Below are 18420 nucleotides of genomic sequence, written 5' to 3' on the forward strand. Positions count from 1 at the left end.
ATCATCAGAGAGGGGGGTCCCAAGTCATACAGATTCTGGCCTGTTGCTGTTTTTAACTTTGTTTTTCTTAAAGAAAAAAAAAAAAATTGTCCCATCATTCTTGTTTTTTTTTGTAATGAGAACAATGTGTATGTTTCATAACCAGTATAAGGTGGTAGAGGCTTTCAAAGAGGAAGCACACAGCCTATGAAAAGCCAGGAGTCAGCAAGTGGGTTGGAGACTGTCTCATCCATGATCCACCCCATTGTGTTATAGCTGCTGTGGCTTACTGAATTAGTGTTTGCCTAGAGCAGGAGGACATTTTTCTGTCAGCACAAACGTCAAAAACAAATGTCTCAGCTATTACAGCAGAGGAACTTCCATTCATCAAAGGTTAGTGGTCTATTAAATTTACAGATACAAATGTTTAGTTCCATTATTACTGACCAATGTAGGACTGGTTGTTTATTTTTGTGAAACGGTCAAATCAAATCAAATCAAATGTATTTGTCACATACACATGGTTAGCAGGTGTTAATGCAAGTGTAGCGGAATGCTTGTGCTTCTAGTTCCAACCTTGCAGTAATGTCTAACAAGTAATATAACCTAACAATTTCACAACAACTACCTTATACTCACAAGTGTATAGGAATGAATATGAATATGTACATAAAATTATATAAATGAGTGATGGTCGAACGGCATAGGCAAGATTTGACGTTGCTCTTATATGCAATAGTTCCTCCCAACTGTATGTAATAAAACCTAAGATTACCTGGGGTAACAATGTAAGAAATAACACATAAAAAAACAAAATACGCATAGTTTCCTAGGAACGCGAAGCAAGGCGGCCATCTCTGTCGGCGCCGGAAGTTATTTGGGCTACATTGCAAGATGTGCATAGTCTCCATCAAAGTGTGATGATTGCAGACCAATGCTTGAATACATATTATTGCATACAACATTATTTGACGTACAGCTTAGCCTACATAACTGTCTTACATAAACAATGAATAGGTCCTCATTTTTACAAATCACCTATTTTAAAATGTAATATAATTCCATAATTACATTTCCCCTCTGACCCTAGCAATGAGAACAGCAAAGCATGTTACGGAATCTGTGCTGTGTTATTCTACTCATGATCCAGAGGGATACAGAAAGTAGGTTTCCAATTGATGTCATAAAATGCCATACTATTGACCTCATGTTTTTGTCTCTTTTTTCTTATTGACACAAGGCAAGACAATAACACCCCCCAAACACACAATCCCACCATTCAACTGTAGTCCTTGTCCTTTTAGGGTACAATAAGGCACACACATCAGCTCAGTATGTTTACTATGTTTTTAACTCAGCATGTTTACTATGTTTTTAACTCAGTATGTTTACTATGTTTTTAACTCAGTATGTTTACTATGTTTTTAACTCAGCATGTTTACTATGTTTTTAACTCAGTATGTTTACAATTTTTTTTGACTCAGTATGTTTACTATGTTTTTAACTCAGCATGTTTACTATGTTTTTAACTCAGTATGTTTACACATTTTTTTGACTCAGTAGTTTACTATGTTTTTAACTCAGTGTGTTTACTATGTTTTTAACTCAGTGTGTTTACTATGTTTTTAACACAGTATGTTTACTATGTTTTTAACTCAGTAGTTATGAGACATGCTAAACAGGCACAAGTATCTAGGAATGTCTTGAATATCTGACTCTTGATTAAGTGTAAGAACAGATTCAGTGCCTTTGGCTTATTATTCTAATAACATATTCACTAAGTAGTTTCAGCCTAGACTGGACCCAGATCAGTATGTGCTTTAGCCATCTCCTCTGATTGTGGCTGCCCAACCACATTTCAGCATGAATAGGATAACTTATTTCATAATCACAGCTAAATACTAATAATGGTCTTATCTGTGTGTTTATGTAACATCTCTGTTTATTAGAGTTCATAAACATCTATTCTACTGGTATCTTTTGGACTGTTTTTTTGGGCTTGTGTTTTCTCTTCAGGTACACATGTGATTGGAGGACACAGGACTGTGGTACAGGGGGAGGATGTGGATTTATCCTGCAGACTGATAGAGAGAACACAGGAGCTTAAACAGATAACATGGCTGAAAAGTACTCAGGATGAAAAACATAATTTGATGCATATTTATCCAAATGGGGTTACTGACTTTGTTGCACCAAATGGATTAAAAGGTAGAGTCCAGTTTATTGGGAACCCATCAGAAAACCTTGGATCTATTAGAATAACATCTGTCAGACTGTTGGATGAAGGCACCTTCACATGTATCTTCAATGTTTTCCCCAGTGGAACATACACTACAGAGATACCACTGACTGTGCTTGGTAAGAACTATATATTTCCCCTAATGGTCGAGTGTTAAATAACTTGGGAATATATACACCACTTTTCCAGAAACATTCCTCTCCCATAGTCACTGGGCTGTGAATGCTGTTTCATGTATAGTTCCACATTTATAATTAGTGACTTGTTCATGTTTTCTATTCTCTGTTGATTTGTTTTCTGGTCATAGTTCCTCCAGTGGTGAATGTGACAGTTGATGTTACTCCTGTCATTGGGGAAAATGAGGTTGTCTTGGCAACCTGTGTGGCTGCTGGTGCCAAGCCACAGGCAGATGTAAAGTGGAAGACCGGTACATTGGACAGTTTGTTGAGGACAGTGACTAACTCCACCCAGCACGCCAACGGAACCACCACAGTACTCAGCCACCTGCTTGGGGTACCAACCAGAGCAGCCAATCAGCAGCAGGTCCAGTGTGTGGTCAACCAGTCTGCCCTGGCAACAGAAAGGAGCTACAACTACAACTTAGACATCCACTGTAAGTATATACTCCACTACTACTTTCCTACACTATAGACAGACAATGTAAATATATTCTACTACCACTCTCCTACACTTTCGGCATCCACTGTAAATGTATACTCCACTATCAATGTCATAGACCATAGACATCCACTGTATGTATAGAGTGTTTCTGTCTTCACTGGCTGTAGCCTAGTAGCCCTTCTAACAAGTCTATGTCTGTCTATACACTCTTAGAAAATAAGGTGCTATCCTAGAACCACATTTTTTTTTCGGCAGGCACCATAGGAGAACCCTTTGAATAACCCCCTATTAGTTCCAGGTAGAACCCTTTTTGGTTCCAGGTCGAAACCTTTTGGGTCCATGTAAAACCCTTTCAACCGAGGAAAGCCTTTGATCTAGCCCGTAACAACTGTTATTTTCTTTAGCTTAAACATAGTTCTGAGGCACAGATTGGTATGGACCTTTACAAGACTTTCATTGTACTGCTCCTCTACTGCAAGTAATCTATCAAACAGAAATGAAAGTAGACCAGGTTGACAAATAACAGAATTCTTAGAATTTTGCCTCATATGTGGATGAAAGTTCCATCCCTTCCCACTGCTTAGAGACTGTATTGTCATTGTTATAGGTGTAATATATCTGTCTTGGTATGGGTGTGTGAGTGTAGGTCTATTTATATTCTATACCTGCCGTAACTGTAACCACCTCTCTCTCTCTTTCAATCGCTCTCACTCAATGTCTCTCTCTCTCTCTCTCTCTCTCTCTCTCTAATCAAATAGAATGTTGCTTATCACATGCGCCTATCTGTCACGTCCTGACCAGTAATAGGGGTTATTTCTTATTGTAGTTTGGTCAGGACGTGGCAGAGGGTATTTGTTTTATGTGGTTCGGGGTGGTGGTTTGTTTAGAAGGGTGTTTGATTTATTATTTCCGGGTTATGTTCTATGTTTTTGTATTTCTATGTTCTTTCTAGTTTAGTATTTCTATGTTTAGGTATTGGGTGTTGGACTCTCAATTGGAGGCAGGTGTTTCCTAGTTGCCTCTGATTGAGAGTCCTATAATTAGGTATGAGTTTGGAGTTTGTGGGAGATTGTTTTGTGTATAGCCTTGTGCCTTACCAGACTGTTATTCGTCATTGTGTTTTGTGTACGTGTTTATTTTGGTTTCCCTTCTTTTCCCTAATAAAGAAGATGAGTACATACGATCTCGCTGCGTATTGGTTCGACAATGATTTCTCTTTATCGTCTGACAAAGAAGAATGTGACACTATCACAATTGGTGTAGATTTTACAGTGAAGAGCTTGCTTACGATCCTTTCCTAATGATGCTGAGTTAAAAAAATAAATGAAATAGTAACTAACAAAAGAGGAATAAAATAATACACACAATAATGGAGCTATATACAGGGAGTACCAGTACCAGATCAATGTGGAGCTATATACAGGGAGTACCAGTACCAGATCAATGTGGAGTTATATACAGGGAATTGTCACAATGGGTGGCTTGTGGAGTCAGGCGCAGGAGACCGAATGATTCCGTGAATGAATTTAATAAAATATCCACACGGAAAATATGCAAAAGGTATGGAGTGCAAGGTGTGCAGAAAGAAACACACCACCCTTAAAAGAACGTAACCAGGGACGCAGCCCAAAACGAATAACGTAACTCCAAAAGGCAAAATACAGAACCTCATAACAAAAACACACCCTGACAAACGAACAATCCAGCACAAACAACAAACTTAACTAGCTAGCCTAAATACCCTTCCCCACTAACAACTAACACAAAACAGGTGCGCAACTAATCTAGGCCTAACTAACAGAACGTGAAACATAAATCGATGGCAGCTAGTAGGCTGGCGACGATGACCGCCGAGGGGCGCCACCTTCCGTAAGTGTCGTGACAGTACCCCCCCTGACGCGCGGCTCCCGCAGCGCGCCGACGCCAGCCTCGAGGACGCCCCGGAGGATGAGGCGCAGGGCGAGCCGGATGGAGGCGGTGGAAGTCCTGGATGAGCGTAGGGTCCAATATGTCCCCCACCGGTACCCAGCATCTCTCCTCCGGGCCGTACCCCTCCCAGTCCACGAGGTACTGCAGACCCCTCACCCGGCGCCTGGAGTCCAAGATGGACCGGACTGTATACGCCGGGGGCCCCTCGATGTCCAGGGGGGGCGGAGGGACCTCCAGCACCTCATCTTCCTGCAGCGGACCAGCTACCACCGGCCTGAGGAGAGACACATGAAACGAGGGGTTAATACGATAATAAGAAGGAAGTTGTAACCTGTAACACACCTCGTTTATTCTCCTCAGGACTTTAAATGGCCCTACAAACTGCGGACCCAGTTTCCGGCAGGGCAGGCGGAGGGGCAGGTTCCGGGTTGAGAGCCAGACTCTCTCCCCTGGGGCAAACACTGGGGCCTCACTGCAGCGACGGTCCGCGCTCTTTTTTTGTTGTCCCCTGGCCCGTTCCAGTGACTCCTTAACGGCGTTCCAGGTTTCCCTTGAGCGCTGGACCCAGTCTTCCACCGCAGGGGCCTCCGTCTGGCTCTGATGCCAGGGCCCCAGGACCGGCTGATAACCCAACACACATTGAAAAGGTGACAGATTGGTCGAGGAGTGGCGAAGAGAGTTCTGAGCTAACTCGGCCCACGGCACGAACCTCGCCCACTCCCCTGGCCGGTCCCGGCAGTAGGACCGCAGAAACCTGCCCACATCCTGGTTTATCCTCTCCAACTGCCCATTACTTTCGGGGTGAAAACCTGAGGTCAAACTGACCGAGACCCCCAGTCGCTCCATAAATGCACGCCACACCCGGGACGTGAACTGGGGACCTCGATCCGAAACAATGTCCTCAGGCACCCCGTAGTGCTGGAAAACGTGGGTGAATATTGCTTCGGTGGTCTGCCGGGCTGTAGGAAGACCGGGTAAAGGGAGCAGACGGCAGGACTTAGAGAACTGGTCCACAACGACCAGGATCGCGGTGTTGCCCTGAGACGGTGGGAGATCAGTGAGGAAATCCACCGCCAGGTGGGACCATGGTCGCTGTGGAACCGGGAGGGGCTGTAATTTCCCTCTAGGCAAATGCCTAGGAGCCTTACTCTGGGTGCACACCGAACAGGAGGAGACATAGCGCCTCACGTCCCTCACCAAGGTGGGCCACCAGTATTTCCCACTAAGATCACGCACCGTACGCTCAATCCCCGGGTGACCCGAGGAGGGTAGCGTGTGCACCCACCGAATCAATCGATCGCGGACACCGAGCGGAACGTACTTACGACCCACGGGACACTGAGGAGGAGTGGGTTCCGCACGTAACGCCCGCTCGATATCCGCATCCACCTCCCAGACCACTGGTGCCACCAGGCAGGAGGCTGGAAGTATGGGGGTGGACACGGCGGACCGTTCCTCAGGGTCATGGAGATGAGACAGTGCGTCGGCCTTAGTGTTCTGGGAACCTGGGATGTACGAGATTGTGAACTGTATCTCATAAAGAACATCGTCCACCTGGCTTGACGAGGGTTCAATCTCCTCGCCGCCCGGATGTACTCCAGGTTACGGTGGTCGGTCCAGATGAGAAAAGGGTGACGCGCCCCCTCAAGCCAATGTCTCCACACCTTCAGGGCTTTTACCACAGCCAGCAACTCTGTCCCCCACGTCAAAGTTACACTCCGCTGGACTTAACTTCTTAGAGAAGAAAGCGCAGGGGCGAAGCTTCGGTGGCGCGCCCGAGCGTTGTGATAGCACAGCTCCCACCCCAGCCTCGGATGCATCCACCTCTACTATGAATGGCAAAGAGGGATCCGGATGCGCCAACACCGGCGCATCGGTGAACAGAGCCTTCAGCCGACTAAAGGCCCTGTCCGCCTCCGCCGACCACCACAGCCGCACCGGGCCCCCCTTCATCAGTGAGGTAATGGGAGCCGTCACCTGCCCAAAACCCCGGATAAACCTCTGATAGTAGTTCGCAAAACCCAAGAATCGCTGCACCTCCCTCACCGTGGTGGGGGTCAGCCAATTAAGCATGACCGAAATGCGGTCACATTCCATCTCCACCCCGGACGTGGAAATGCGATATCCCAGAAAAGAGACGGCTGGTTTGGAAAACTCACATTTCTCCGCCTTGAAGTATAGGTCATGCTCCACCAGTCGTTCAAGCACTTTACGAACCAGAGACACATGCTCAGCATGTGTAGCGGAGTAGATCAGAATATCATAGATGTACACCACCACACCCTGACCGAGCACACCCTGACCGAGCAGAACATCGTTCACAAGGGATTGAAAGACGGCGGGAGGATTCTTTAACCCATACGGCATGACGAGGTACTCATAATGGCCAGATGTGGTACTAAATGCTGTTTTCCATTCGTCTCCCCCTCGGATACGCATCAGATTGTATGTACTCCTGAGATCTAACTTCGTGAAGAAGTGCGCCCCGTGAAATGACTCTATCGCTGAAGCGATGAGAGGTAGCGGGTAACTGAAACCCACCGTGATGGTATTTAGACCTCTATAGTCAATGCACGGGCGCAGACCCCCCTCCTTCTTCACAAAGAAGAAGCTCGAGGAGACGGGTGAGTTAGATGGCTGAATGTATCCCTGCCTCAAGGACTCAGTGACGTATGTTTCCATAGCCACCGTCTCCTCCTGAGACAAGGGATACACGTGACTACGGGGAAGTGCAGCGCCTACCTGGAGATCTATCGCACAGTCTCCTCGTCGATGAGGTGTTAATTGGGTCGCCATCGTTTTACTGAAGGCGATAGCCAAATCGGCATACTCTGAGGGAATGTGCACGGTAGAGACTTGGTCTGGACTCTCCACCGTAGTCGCACCGACGGAAACCCCTATGCATCTGCCCAAGCACTCCCTTGACCACCCCTTAAGAGCCCTCTGTCTCCACGAAATCTTAGGGTTGTGAGTGGCTAGCCAGGTGATCCCTAGTACCACCGGAAACGCCAGGGAATCAATGAGGAAGAGACTGATACTCTCCTCATGACCCCCCTGCATTACCATTACCAGAGGCAAGGTAACCTCCCTGACCAGACCGGACCCTAGTGGTCGACTATCTAAGGCGTGCACGGGGAAGGGTTGGCCCAGCTGAACCAAGGGAATCCCTAACTTAGTTGCGACCCCACGGTCCATAAAACTCCCGGCCGCGCCTGAATCGACTAGTGCCTTAACCTGTTAGGGCTAGGGGGCAGTATTGACACGGCTGGATAAAAAACGTACCCGATTTAATCTGGTTACTACTCCTGCCCAGTAACTAGAATATGCATATAATTATTGGCTTTGGATAGAAAACACCCTAAAGTTTCTAAAACTGTTTGAATGGTGTCTGTGAGTATAACAGAACTCATATGGCAGGCAAAAACCTGAGAAGATTTCATGCAGGAAGTGGCCTGTCTGACAAGGTGTCGTTCTTCTTGTCTCTGTTTATTGAAGAGTCAGGATCTTAGCTGTCCCGTGACACTTCCTACGGCTGCCATAGGTTCTCAGAAGGCGGCAAAACGCTGAATCGTGGCTTTGCAGGCTCTGGCTGAAACAAAGTAGCGCGTTTGGGAAGTGGCTGGTTACAGTACTGTGAGACTCAGGCTCATGCCCGCGTCGACCGAAAGCTTTGTTTTCTTTCCTCTGTTTAGCTAAATGGACATTCCCGGTCGGAATATTATCGCTTTTTTACGAGAAAAATGGCATAAAAATTGATTATAAACAGCGGTTGACATGCTTCGAAGTACGGTAATGGAATATTTCGATTTTTTTTGTCACGAATTGCGCCATGCGCGCGACCCTGATTTACCATTTCGGATAGTGTCTGGGACGCACGAACAAAACGCCGCTATTCGGAAATAACGATGGATTATTTTGGACCAAACCAACATTTGTTATTCAAGTAGCAGTCCTGGGAGTGCATTCTGACAAAGACAACAAAAGGTAATCAAACTTTTATAATAGTAAATCTGATATTGGTGAGTGCTAAACTTGCCGGGTGTCTAAATAGCTAGCCCGTGATGGCTGGGCTATGTACTTAGAATATTGCAAAATGTGCTTTCACCAAAAAGCTATTTTAAAATCGGACATATCGAGTGCATAGAGGAGTTCTGTATCTATAATTCTTAAAATAATTGTTATGCTTTTTGTGAACGTTTATCGTGAGTAATTTAGTAAATTGTTAGTGAATTCGCCGGAAGTTTGTGGGGGGTATGCTAGTTCTGAACGTCACATGCTAATGTAAAAAGCTGTTTTTTGATATAAATATGAACTTGATTGAACAAAACATGCATGTATTGTATAACATAATGTCCTAGGGTTGTCATCTGATGAAGATCATCAAAGGTTAGTGCTGCTGTCTTCTGGGTTTTTGTGACATTATATGCTAGCTTGAAAAATGTGTGTCTGATTATTTCTGGCTTGGTACTCTGCTGACATAATCTAATGTTTTGCTTTCGTTGTAAAGCCTTTTTGAAATCAGACAGTGTGGTTAGATTAATGAGAGTCTTGTCTTTAAATAGCTGTAAAATAGTCATATGTTTGAGAAATTGAAGTAATAGCATTTCAAAGGTTTTGAAAATCGCGCCACAGGATTCAACTGGCTGTTACGTAGGTGGGACGAATTCGTCCCGCCTGCCCCAGAGAGGTTAAGCCGGGAGTGAGGGGAAAAAGCGGGAAAGGACACTAATGCATACATGTGACTGACAGAGGGGTCTGGGTGAGGCTGGTGCTGACTCACCTGAGGTGTCAAAGAAGTGCTCTGCCTGCCATCTAGACTCCCGGGTGAGTTCCTCCAGCACCGGTCCACAGTGTGTCCTCTGCGACCACTGGCGGTACAGGAGAGACCCCCCCCCTCCGACCTTCCTGGCGGCAGCCCCCCCTATCTCCATAGGCGTGGGAGCAGGAGGGTTAGGAGGTGGAATGAGCAGGGCCCGGTTCGGACGCCCACGGGCCGACAGCAGATTGTCCAAACAGATCGACAAGTCAATCAGCTGGTCCAGAGAGATAGTATTGTCCCTACATGCTATCTCCCGGCGGACATCCTCCCTCAAACTACACCTGTAGTGATCTATAAGGGCCCTCTCATTCCACCCCGCTCCAGCAGCCAGGGTCCGAAACTCCAGAGCAAAGTCCTGCGCGCTCCTCGTCTCCTGTCTCAGGTGGAACAGCCGCTCCCCCGCCGCTCTCCCCTCCGGGGGATGATCGAACACTGCCCGGAAGCGACGGGTGAACTCCGGGTAGCTGTCCCTGGCTGAGTCCGGACTGTCCCAGACGGCGTTGGCCCATACCAGGGCTCTACCCGTGAGACACGAGACGAGGACGCTGACACTCTCCTCCTCCGAGGGAGGAGGACGGACGGTCGCTAAGTACAACTCCAGATGGAGTAAGAACCTTTTACACCCAGTGGCCGTGCAATCATACTGCCTGGGAGGTGAGAGTTTAACCCCGCTGGCACTGGGTGCTGGAGATACTGGTTGAGGTGCCGGCTGTTGGACTGGCTGGTTAGTTGGACCAGAAGCGCTTCGGTCCCAACTCTCTAGGCATGCCAGCACCTGGTCCATGGCAGTACCCAGACGGTGGAGGAGGGTGGAGTGTTGATCGATCCGCTCCTCTATGGAAGGGGCTGGTGTTGAAGTCCCTGCTGACTCCATGTTTGGTGCGGGATTCTGTCACAACGGGTGGCTTGTGGATTCAGGAGAGTCAGGCGCAGGAGACAGAAAGATTCCGTGAATGAATTTAATAAAATATCCACACGGAAAATATGCAAAAGGTATGGAGTGCAAGGTGTGCAGAAAGAAACGCACCACCCTTAAAAGAACGTAACCAGGGACGCAGCCCAAAATGAATAACGTAACTCCAAAAGGCAAAATACAGAACCTCCTAACAAAAACACACCCTGACAAACGAACAATCCCGCACAAACAACAAACCTAACTAGCTAGCCTAAATACCCTTCCCCACTAACAACTAACACAAAACAGGTGCGCAACTAATCTAGGCCTAACTAACAGAACGTGAAACATAAATCGATTGCAGTTTGTAGGCCGGCGAAATGTCTGTAGTGATCTATAAGGGCCCTCTCATTCCACCCCGCTCCAGCAGCCAGGGTCCGAAACTCCAGAGCAAAGTCCTGCGCGCTCCTCGTCTCGTCTCCTGGAACAGCCGCTCCCCCGCCGCTCTCCCCTCCGGGGGATGATCGAACACTGCCCGGAAGCGGCGGGTGAACTCTGGGTAGCTGTCCCTGGCTGAGTCCGGACTGTCCCAGATGAATTTAATAAAATATCCACAAGGAAAATATGCAAAACGTATGGAGTGCAAGGTGTGCAGAAAGAAACGCACCACCCTTAAAAGAACGTAACCAGGGACGCAGCCCAAAACGAATAACGTAACTCCAAAAGGCAAAATACAGAACCTCCTAACAAAAACACACCCTGACAAACGAACAATCCCGCACAAACAACAAACCTAACTAGCTAGCCTAAATACCCTTCCCCACTAACAACTAACACAAAACAGGTGCGCAACTAATCTAGGCCTAACTAACAGAACGTGAAACATAAATCGATTGCAGTTTGTAGGCCGGCGAAATGTCTGTAGTGATCTATAAGGGCCCTCTCATTCCACCCCGCTCCAGCAGCCAGGGTCCGAAACTCCAGAGCAAAGTCCTGCGCGCTCCTCGTCTCGTCTCCTGCGCGCTCCTCGTCTCGACGACGACCGCCGAGCGCCGCCCGGGCGAGGAGGGGCGCCACCTTCCGTAGGTGTCGTGACAGGAGTACCAGTACCAGATCAATGTGGAGCTATATACTGGGAGTACCAGTACCATATCAATGTGGAGTTATATACAAGGAGGACCAGTACCAGATCAATGTGCAGACGTACGAGGTACAGGTAGTTGAGGTAGATATGTACATGATGGCAATGTGAAGTGACTAGGCATCCGGATGATAAATAATAATAAGAGTTAAATAAAGAACAATGCAGAAAATCAAATCAAAGTCTATTTGTCATGTGCACCGAATACAACGTACGCATCTTACAGTGAAATGCTTACTTACGAGCTCCTAATCAACAGTGCGGTTTAAAAAATACAGGGGGGTACCGGTACAGAGTCAATGTGCGGGGGCACCGGTTAGTAGAGGTAGTATGTACATGTAGGTAGAGTTATTAAAGTGACTATGCATAGATGACAAGAGAGTGGCAGTGGTGTTGAGGGGGGAGGGGGGGCAAATAGTCTGGGTAGCCATTTGACTAGATGTTCAGGAGTATTATGGCTTGGGGGTAGAAGCTGTTTAGAAGCCTCTTGGACCTAGACTTGGCGCTCCGGTACCTCTTGCCATGCGGTAGCAGAGAGAACAGTCTATGACTAGGGTGGCTGGAGTTTTTAGGGCCTTCCTCTGACACCACCTGGTGTAGAGGTCCTGGATGGGAGGCAGCTTAGCCTTGCGGTCAGAGGCCGAGCAGTTGTCGTACCAGGCAGTGATGCAACCAGTCAGGATGCTCTCGATGTTGCAGCTGTATAACCTTTTGAGCATCTGAGGACCCATGCCAAATCTTTTTAGTTTCCTGAGGGGGGGGGGGATAGGCTTTTTGATGCCCTCCTCACGACTGTCTTGGTGTGTTTGGAGCATTCTAGTTTGTTGGTGATGTGGACACCAAAGAACTTGAAGCTCTCAACCTGCTCCACTGCAGCCCCGTCGATGAGAATGGGAGCGTGCTCGGTCCTCCTTTTCCTGTAGTCTACAATCATCTCCGTTGTCTTGATTATGTTGAGGGATAGGTTGTTATTCTGGCACCACCCGGCCAGGTCTCTGACCTCCTCCCTGTAGGCTGTCTCGTTGTTGTCGGTGATCAGGCCTACCACTGTTGTGTCATCTGCAAACTTAATGATGGTGTTGGAGTCATGCCTGGCCACGCAGTCATGGGTGAACATGGAGTACAGGAGGGGACTGAGCACGCACCCCTGAGGGGCTCCAGTGTTGAGCAGCAGCAAATGATGTGTTAACGTGTGTGTATGTATAATATGTCCGTGTGTCTTTGTGTGTTTGTGTTGTGTCAGTATGCATTTGTGTTATGTGTGTGTGTGTGTTTGTGTGCGTATGTAGTGTTTGAATGTGTGAGGGATTTGTGTGGGAGTGACAGTGTAGTGTGTGAGTGATTGTGTATATGGTGTGAATATAAAGTCTAGTTAGTGTGGATAGGGTCAGTGCAAGATGGAGTCAGTGCCGATAGTTTAGGTACCATCATTTATTATTTAGCAGCCTTATGGCTTGTGGGTAGAAGCTGTTTCTGAGTCTGTTGGTCCTAGAGCTGATGCTCCGGTACCGTTGTCCGGACGGTAGCAGAGTGAACAGTCTTTGGTTTGGGTGGCTGGACTCTTTGGCAATTTTTCGGGCCTTCTTCTGGCACCACTTGATATAGAGATGGCAGGGAGCTCTGTCCCTGTGATGTACGTTACTGGGCTGTCCGCACCATCCTTTGCAGTGCTTTGTGGTGAAGGGCGGTGCAATTGCCATACCAAGTGGCGATGCAGTCAGTCAAGGTGTTCTCGAGAGTGCAGCTGCATAATTCTTTGAGGATCTGAGGGCCCGTTCTCTTCAGGACTGTGCGAGTGAGTGTGGACCATGTTACTTCCTTACTAATGTGGATGCCAAAGAACTGAAAGGTTTCGACCTGCTCCACAACAGCCCAGTAGATGTGGATGGAAGTTTGCTCTCCCCTCTTTCTCCTATAGTCTCTCTCTCTCTCTCATAGATCCACCTCAGTCAGTGAACATCACCCTTAGTGAGGCCTCTAAAACCACAGTCTTACTATGTGTAGCAGATGGCAACCCACATCCCAACTACACCTGGAGCAGGTACTCACTCCAATGTAAACTAATTCAGACCAGTTTAAATGTAAATGTTATCTGCACTTGTTAAGACATGAGATCTAAATTAGCTAAAGGACAGTTGTTGAATTATGCTGGCAGTCAAATTATGCCTTTGCCTTTAACACACACATGCACATGCACACACACACTCACACACATACACTCAGCCCCTCTCCTCCTCTCTCTCTCCCCCTCAGAGTGGTCCAGCCATGGCCTGGGTCTTCAGTGAAAGCAGAGGGAGACATACTGCACTTCCTCAGTCTCAGCTCTGAGCTGAATGGTCTCTATGTCTGTGAGACCTCCAACCCTTACGGACGAGCAACTGTCTCCCTCTATGTACACATATCCTCTGGTGAGATGCACCTGGGACACACACACACACACACACACACCACACACACACACACACACACACACACACACACACATACACATACACATACACACAAACACTCACAGTATTCATACTAGTTACTTATAATTGACTGATTGCCTGATTTATTGAATACTTTATTGTCCCATAGGGAAATATCTCTGATAACAATACAGGCATTCCCGGTATACACATAAAACACATATATGAGGTTGAGAAATGTGATGTAGCATGGATAACAAAGTTGAGCAAGATGATCACTTATCTTTCACTGCATGTGTTAATATCAGACTTAAGGCCTCATTACCCTTTCTATTGGAAGTTACATGTATAACCACTAACTAAGATGGTCATGATACACACTTATCTCTTACTGCATATGTACATGTCGTTTAACTTACAGTCGTGGCCAAATATTAATTTCCACAAAGTTGGCTGCTTCAGTGTCTAGATATTTTTGTCAGATGTGACTATGGAATACTGAAGTATAATTACAAGCATTTCATGTGTCAAATGCTTTTATTGACAATTACATGAAGTTGATGCAAAGAGATAATATTTGCAGTGTTGACCCTTCTTTTTCAAGACCTCTGCAATCCGCCCTGGCATGCTGTCAATTAACTTCTTGGCCACATCCTGACTGATGGCAGCCCATTCTTCCATAATCAATGTTTGGAGTTTGTCAGAATTTGTGGGTTTTTGTTTGTCCATCTGCCTCTTGAGGATTGACCACAAGTTCTCAATGGGATTAAGGTCTGGGGAGTTTCCTGGCCATGGACCCAAAATATCAATGTTTTGTTCCCCGAGCTACTTAGTTATCACTTTTGCCTTATGGCAAGGTGCTCCATCATGCTGGAAAAGGCATTGTTCGTCACCAAACTGTTCCTGGATGGTTGGGAGAAGTTGCTCTCGGAGGATATGTTGGTACCATTCTTTATTCATGGCTGTGTTCTTAGGCAAAATTGTGAGTGAGCCCACTCCCTTGGCTGAGAAGCAACCCCACACAGGAATGGTCTCAGGATGCTTTACTGTTGGCATGACACAGGACTGATGGAAGCGCTCACCTTGTCTTCTCCGGACACATTTTTTTCCGGATGCCCCAAACAATCGGAAAGGGGATTCATCAGAGAAAATGACTTGACCCCAGTCCTCAGCATTCCAATCCCTGTACCTTTTGCAGAATATCAGTCTGTCCCTGATGTTTTTCCTGGAGAGAAGTGACTTCTTTGCTGCCCTTCTTGACACCAGGACATCCTCCAAAAGTCTTTGCCTCACTGTGCGTGCAGATGCACTCACACCTGCCTGCTGCCATTCCTGAGCAAGCTCTGTACTGGTGGTGGCCCTATCCCGCAGCTGAATCAACTTTAGGAGACGGTCCTGGCGCTTGCTGGACTTTCTTGGGCACCCTGAAGCCTTCTTCACAACAATTGAACCGCTCTCCTTGAAGTTCTTGATGATCTGATAAATGGTTGATTTAGGTGCAATCTTACTGGCAGCAATATCCTTGCCTGTGAAGCCCGTTTTGTGCAAAGCAATGATGACGGCACGTGTTTCCTTACAGGTAACCATGATTGACAGAGGAAGAACAATGATTCCAAGCACCACCCTCCTTTTGAAGCTTCCAGTCTTGTATTCAAACATAATCAGCATGACAGAGTGATCTCCAGCCTTGTCACACCTGTGTTAACGAGATAATCACTGACATGATGTCAGCTGGTCCTTTTGTGGCAGGGCTGAAATGCAGTGGAAATGTTTTTGGGGGGGGATTCAGTTGATTTTCGTGGCAAAGAGGGACTTCGCAATTAATTGCAATTCATCTGATCACTCTTCATAACATTCTGGAGTATAGGCAAATTGCCATCATACAAACTGAGGCAGCAGACTTTGTGAAAATTAATATTTTTGTAATTCTCAAAACTTTTGGCCACGACTGTAGTATTATCTCTTTGCTTTCTGCAGTAACGTGTTTGCATCAGAGCCATTATGTTTGCTAGGGCAACAAGATTACATATAATTGTAAATGAATACTTTTTCTTATATTAATTGTATCACCTCTATCTTCACAGAGACCTCTGCTGCCTGTTGGGTTCTACTGGTTGTTATTCTCTGTCTGATTGTTGCTGCGGCTGCACTCATATGGTACCGGTGCAAATACGGACAATTTCCTTGGTAATATCAACTACTGTAATGTTAGAATTTTCCATTGTGAAAAAAAATATTTTTCATTTGATGATCATATATTTATTTGTATCAAATTCAGATTATATTTTTTTCTTGACGATATTCCAGGAGCACCACAACAGGTATGTGATTATGTTAAAGTCCACCATTGTTGTGTGATTAACCTACCTCATCAACCACTTTTTGCTATGTAATAATACTGTTATAATATCTGATGACAAGGTTGATGAAGATGAACCTGGGACGTCTGGGTTCTAACACTCCAAACCAGGAAGGCGGATAAGGGTGAAGTAACATGATGTAAGGAACACACAATATTTATATCTTGTTTGAGGTATTGTCTATTCATGAGGTATGATTATTGTGCTATTTTAAAGAAATCACCGGACAGGCTGAGAACAGATGCCAGAAGAATCGCAGACATGTACTATGTGGGGGAAGGATTCCAGTCTGCACATTCTCCAACGTTACAGCCATTTTCTAAGAACAGGCACATTCTCCAACTTTTTTTATTGTTTTATTTAACCTTTATCTAACTAGGCAAGTCACTTAAGAACAAATTCTTTAACCCTATCCCTGATTAACCCAGCATTATTTGTTGTTTTAGCCTAGCATTAGTGTAGCATGGCATGTTTGTCCACCAGTAGTTACTGTAGGTAGTTAGTAGCTAGAATGCAGGTCTTTTCCCTATATTATTAGCTAGAATACAGGTCTAGTTACAATGCAGATCTTTTCACGAAGTTAATTGTTAGAATGCAGGTTAGAAAGAGACTTATGTCTTGTTCAAGATGGCGTAGCAGTCAGACGTCTTTGTCATTCGTCTTGTCGTGTCCCATGTATATATATTTTTGTAGCTATTTCTTCGCATATCTTTTTATGTTTCTAACCCCTTACTTCAAATTACTCTCCTGCAATCCGCCATTTTTTTCCCCCGTACTGGTCCCCCGTGGGAATCAAACCCACAACCCTGGAGTTGCAAACACCATGCTTTACCAACTGAGCCACACGGGACCAGTTCTAGATACAGAAAATAAGTGCATCTTTACTTTTACTCAAGTATGACAATTGGCTACATTTTCCACCACTGAGTATTCCAAAAATTCGGAACACCTTCCTAATAGAGTTGCACCCTCCCCCTTTTGCTCTCAGAAAAGCCTCAATTTGTCAGGGCATGGACTCTACAAGATGTCAAAAGCGTTCCACATGGATGCTGGCCCATGTTGACTCTAATGCTTCCCACAGTTGTCTGGATGTCCTTTGGGTGGTCGACCATTCTTGATACACATGGGAAACTGTTGAGCATGAAAAACCCAGCAGCATTGCAGTGCTTGACACAAAACTGGGCACCTTGCACTTACTACCATACCCCGTTCAAAGGCACATATATTTTGTCTTGCCCATTCACCCTCTGAATGGAACACATAGACAATCCAATGGAATAATCACTGGGCTATTAATGGTTTTCAGTGGAAATGCTGAAGCTGATAAACAATTTGTGTAATGAAGACGCTGGGAGTCGAGAAGCAGGTGTTTAATAAAACAATGAACATTGAGGGGTACAAAACAGGAGTAGCATCTTGACATGAAACACAATCAATACTGCCTGGGGAATGAGCAGATTTAGGGGAGGTATTCAGTGAATTGATGGAGTTCAGGTGAGTCTCATAATGATGCGCAGGTTTGCTTAATGATGCTTGTCAGGGCCAGTGATTAGTTAACCGGCTACGTCGAGTGCTGGAGAGGGAGTAGACGTGAAAGTACCCTCCCCTCTGATGCGTGGCTCCAGCTGCAGGACGATGCCGGCCAGGGGGATGGCCCCCAAGGGCGAGCAGCGGACCGGTTCAGACAGCAAAGGTGTAAATCACGAAAGATGTTGGGATCCAGAATGTCAACCACAGGAAGCCAACACAGCTCCTCTGGACCGTACCCCTCCCAGTCCACCAGGTACTGGAAACGACCCCCACAATGTTAGGAGTACGGTAGGGATCTGACATCAAAGGCGGGACCTCCCTCGACATCCGGGGGGGCGGAGGAGTGTTGTGGGGGACAACCTCAGCCATGGGACGAGGAACCACCGGCCTGAGAAGGGAGACATGAAAGGAAGGTGAGATACGGTAGTCACTGGGGAGCTGTAATCTATATGTCATCTCGTTGACCCCCGGAGAACTTAGAAAAGCCCCACAAATC

The 18420-nt window shown here is 46.3% G+C and overlaps 1 protein-coding gene and 1 long non-coding RNA gene across 2 annotated transcripts; both read left to right on the forward strand.

Moving 5' to 3' along the window:
- Positions 1–267: 267 nt before the first annotated feature.
- Positions 268–2069, forward strand: LOC145864101 (uncharacterized). The gene is made up of 3 exons (XR_014382681.1): positions 268–372; positions 1070–1142; positions 1996–2069. It is a non-coding gene; the product is annotated as an uncharacterized LOC145864101 (long non-coding RNA).
- A 26-nt stretch (positions 2070–2095) lies between these two features.
- LOC145864091 (nectin-3-like) lies at positions 2096–18205 on the forward strand. Its single transcript, XM_082969236.1, has 7 exons — positions 2096–2106; positions 2300–2337; positions 2526–2831; positions 13562–13664; positions 13877–14031; positions 16342–16355; positions 18020–18205. Exons 1-7 carry the CDS (start codon positions 2096–2098, stop codon positions 18203–18205), a joined length of 813 nt encoding a protein of 270 aa, XP_082825362.1.
- Positions 18206–18420: the final 215 nt, after the last annotated feature.

This window comes from Salmo salar, chromosome 25, assembly GCF_965601325.2.
Source record: "Salmo salar chromosome 25, fSalSal1, whole genome shotgun sequence".
Lineage (NCBI taxonomy): Eukaryota > Metazoa > Chordata > Actinopteri > Salmoniformes > Salmonidae > Salmo > Salmo salar.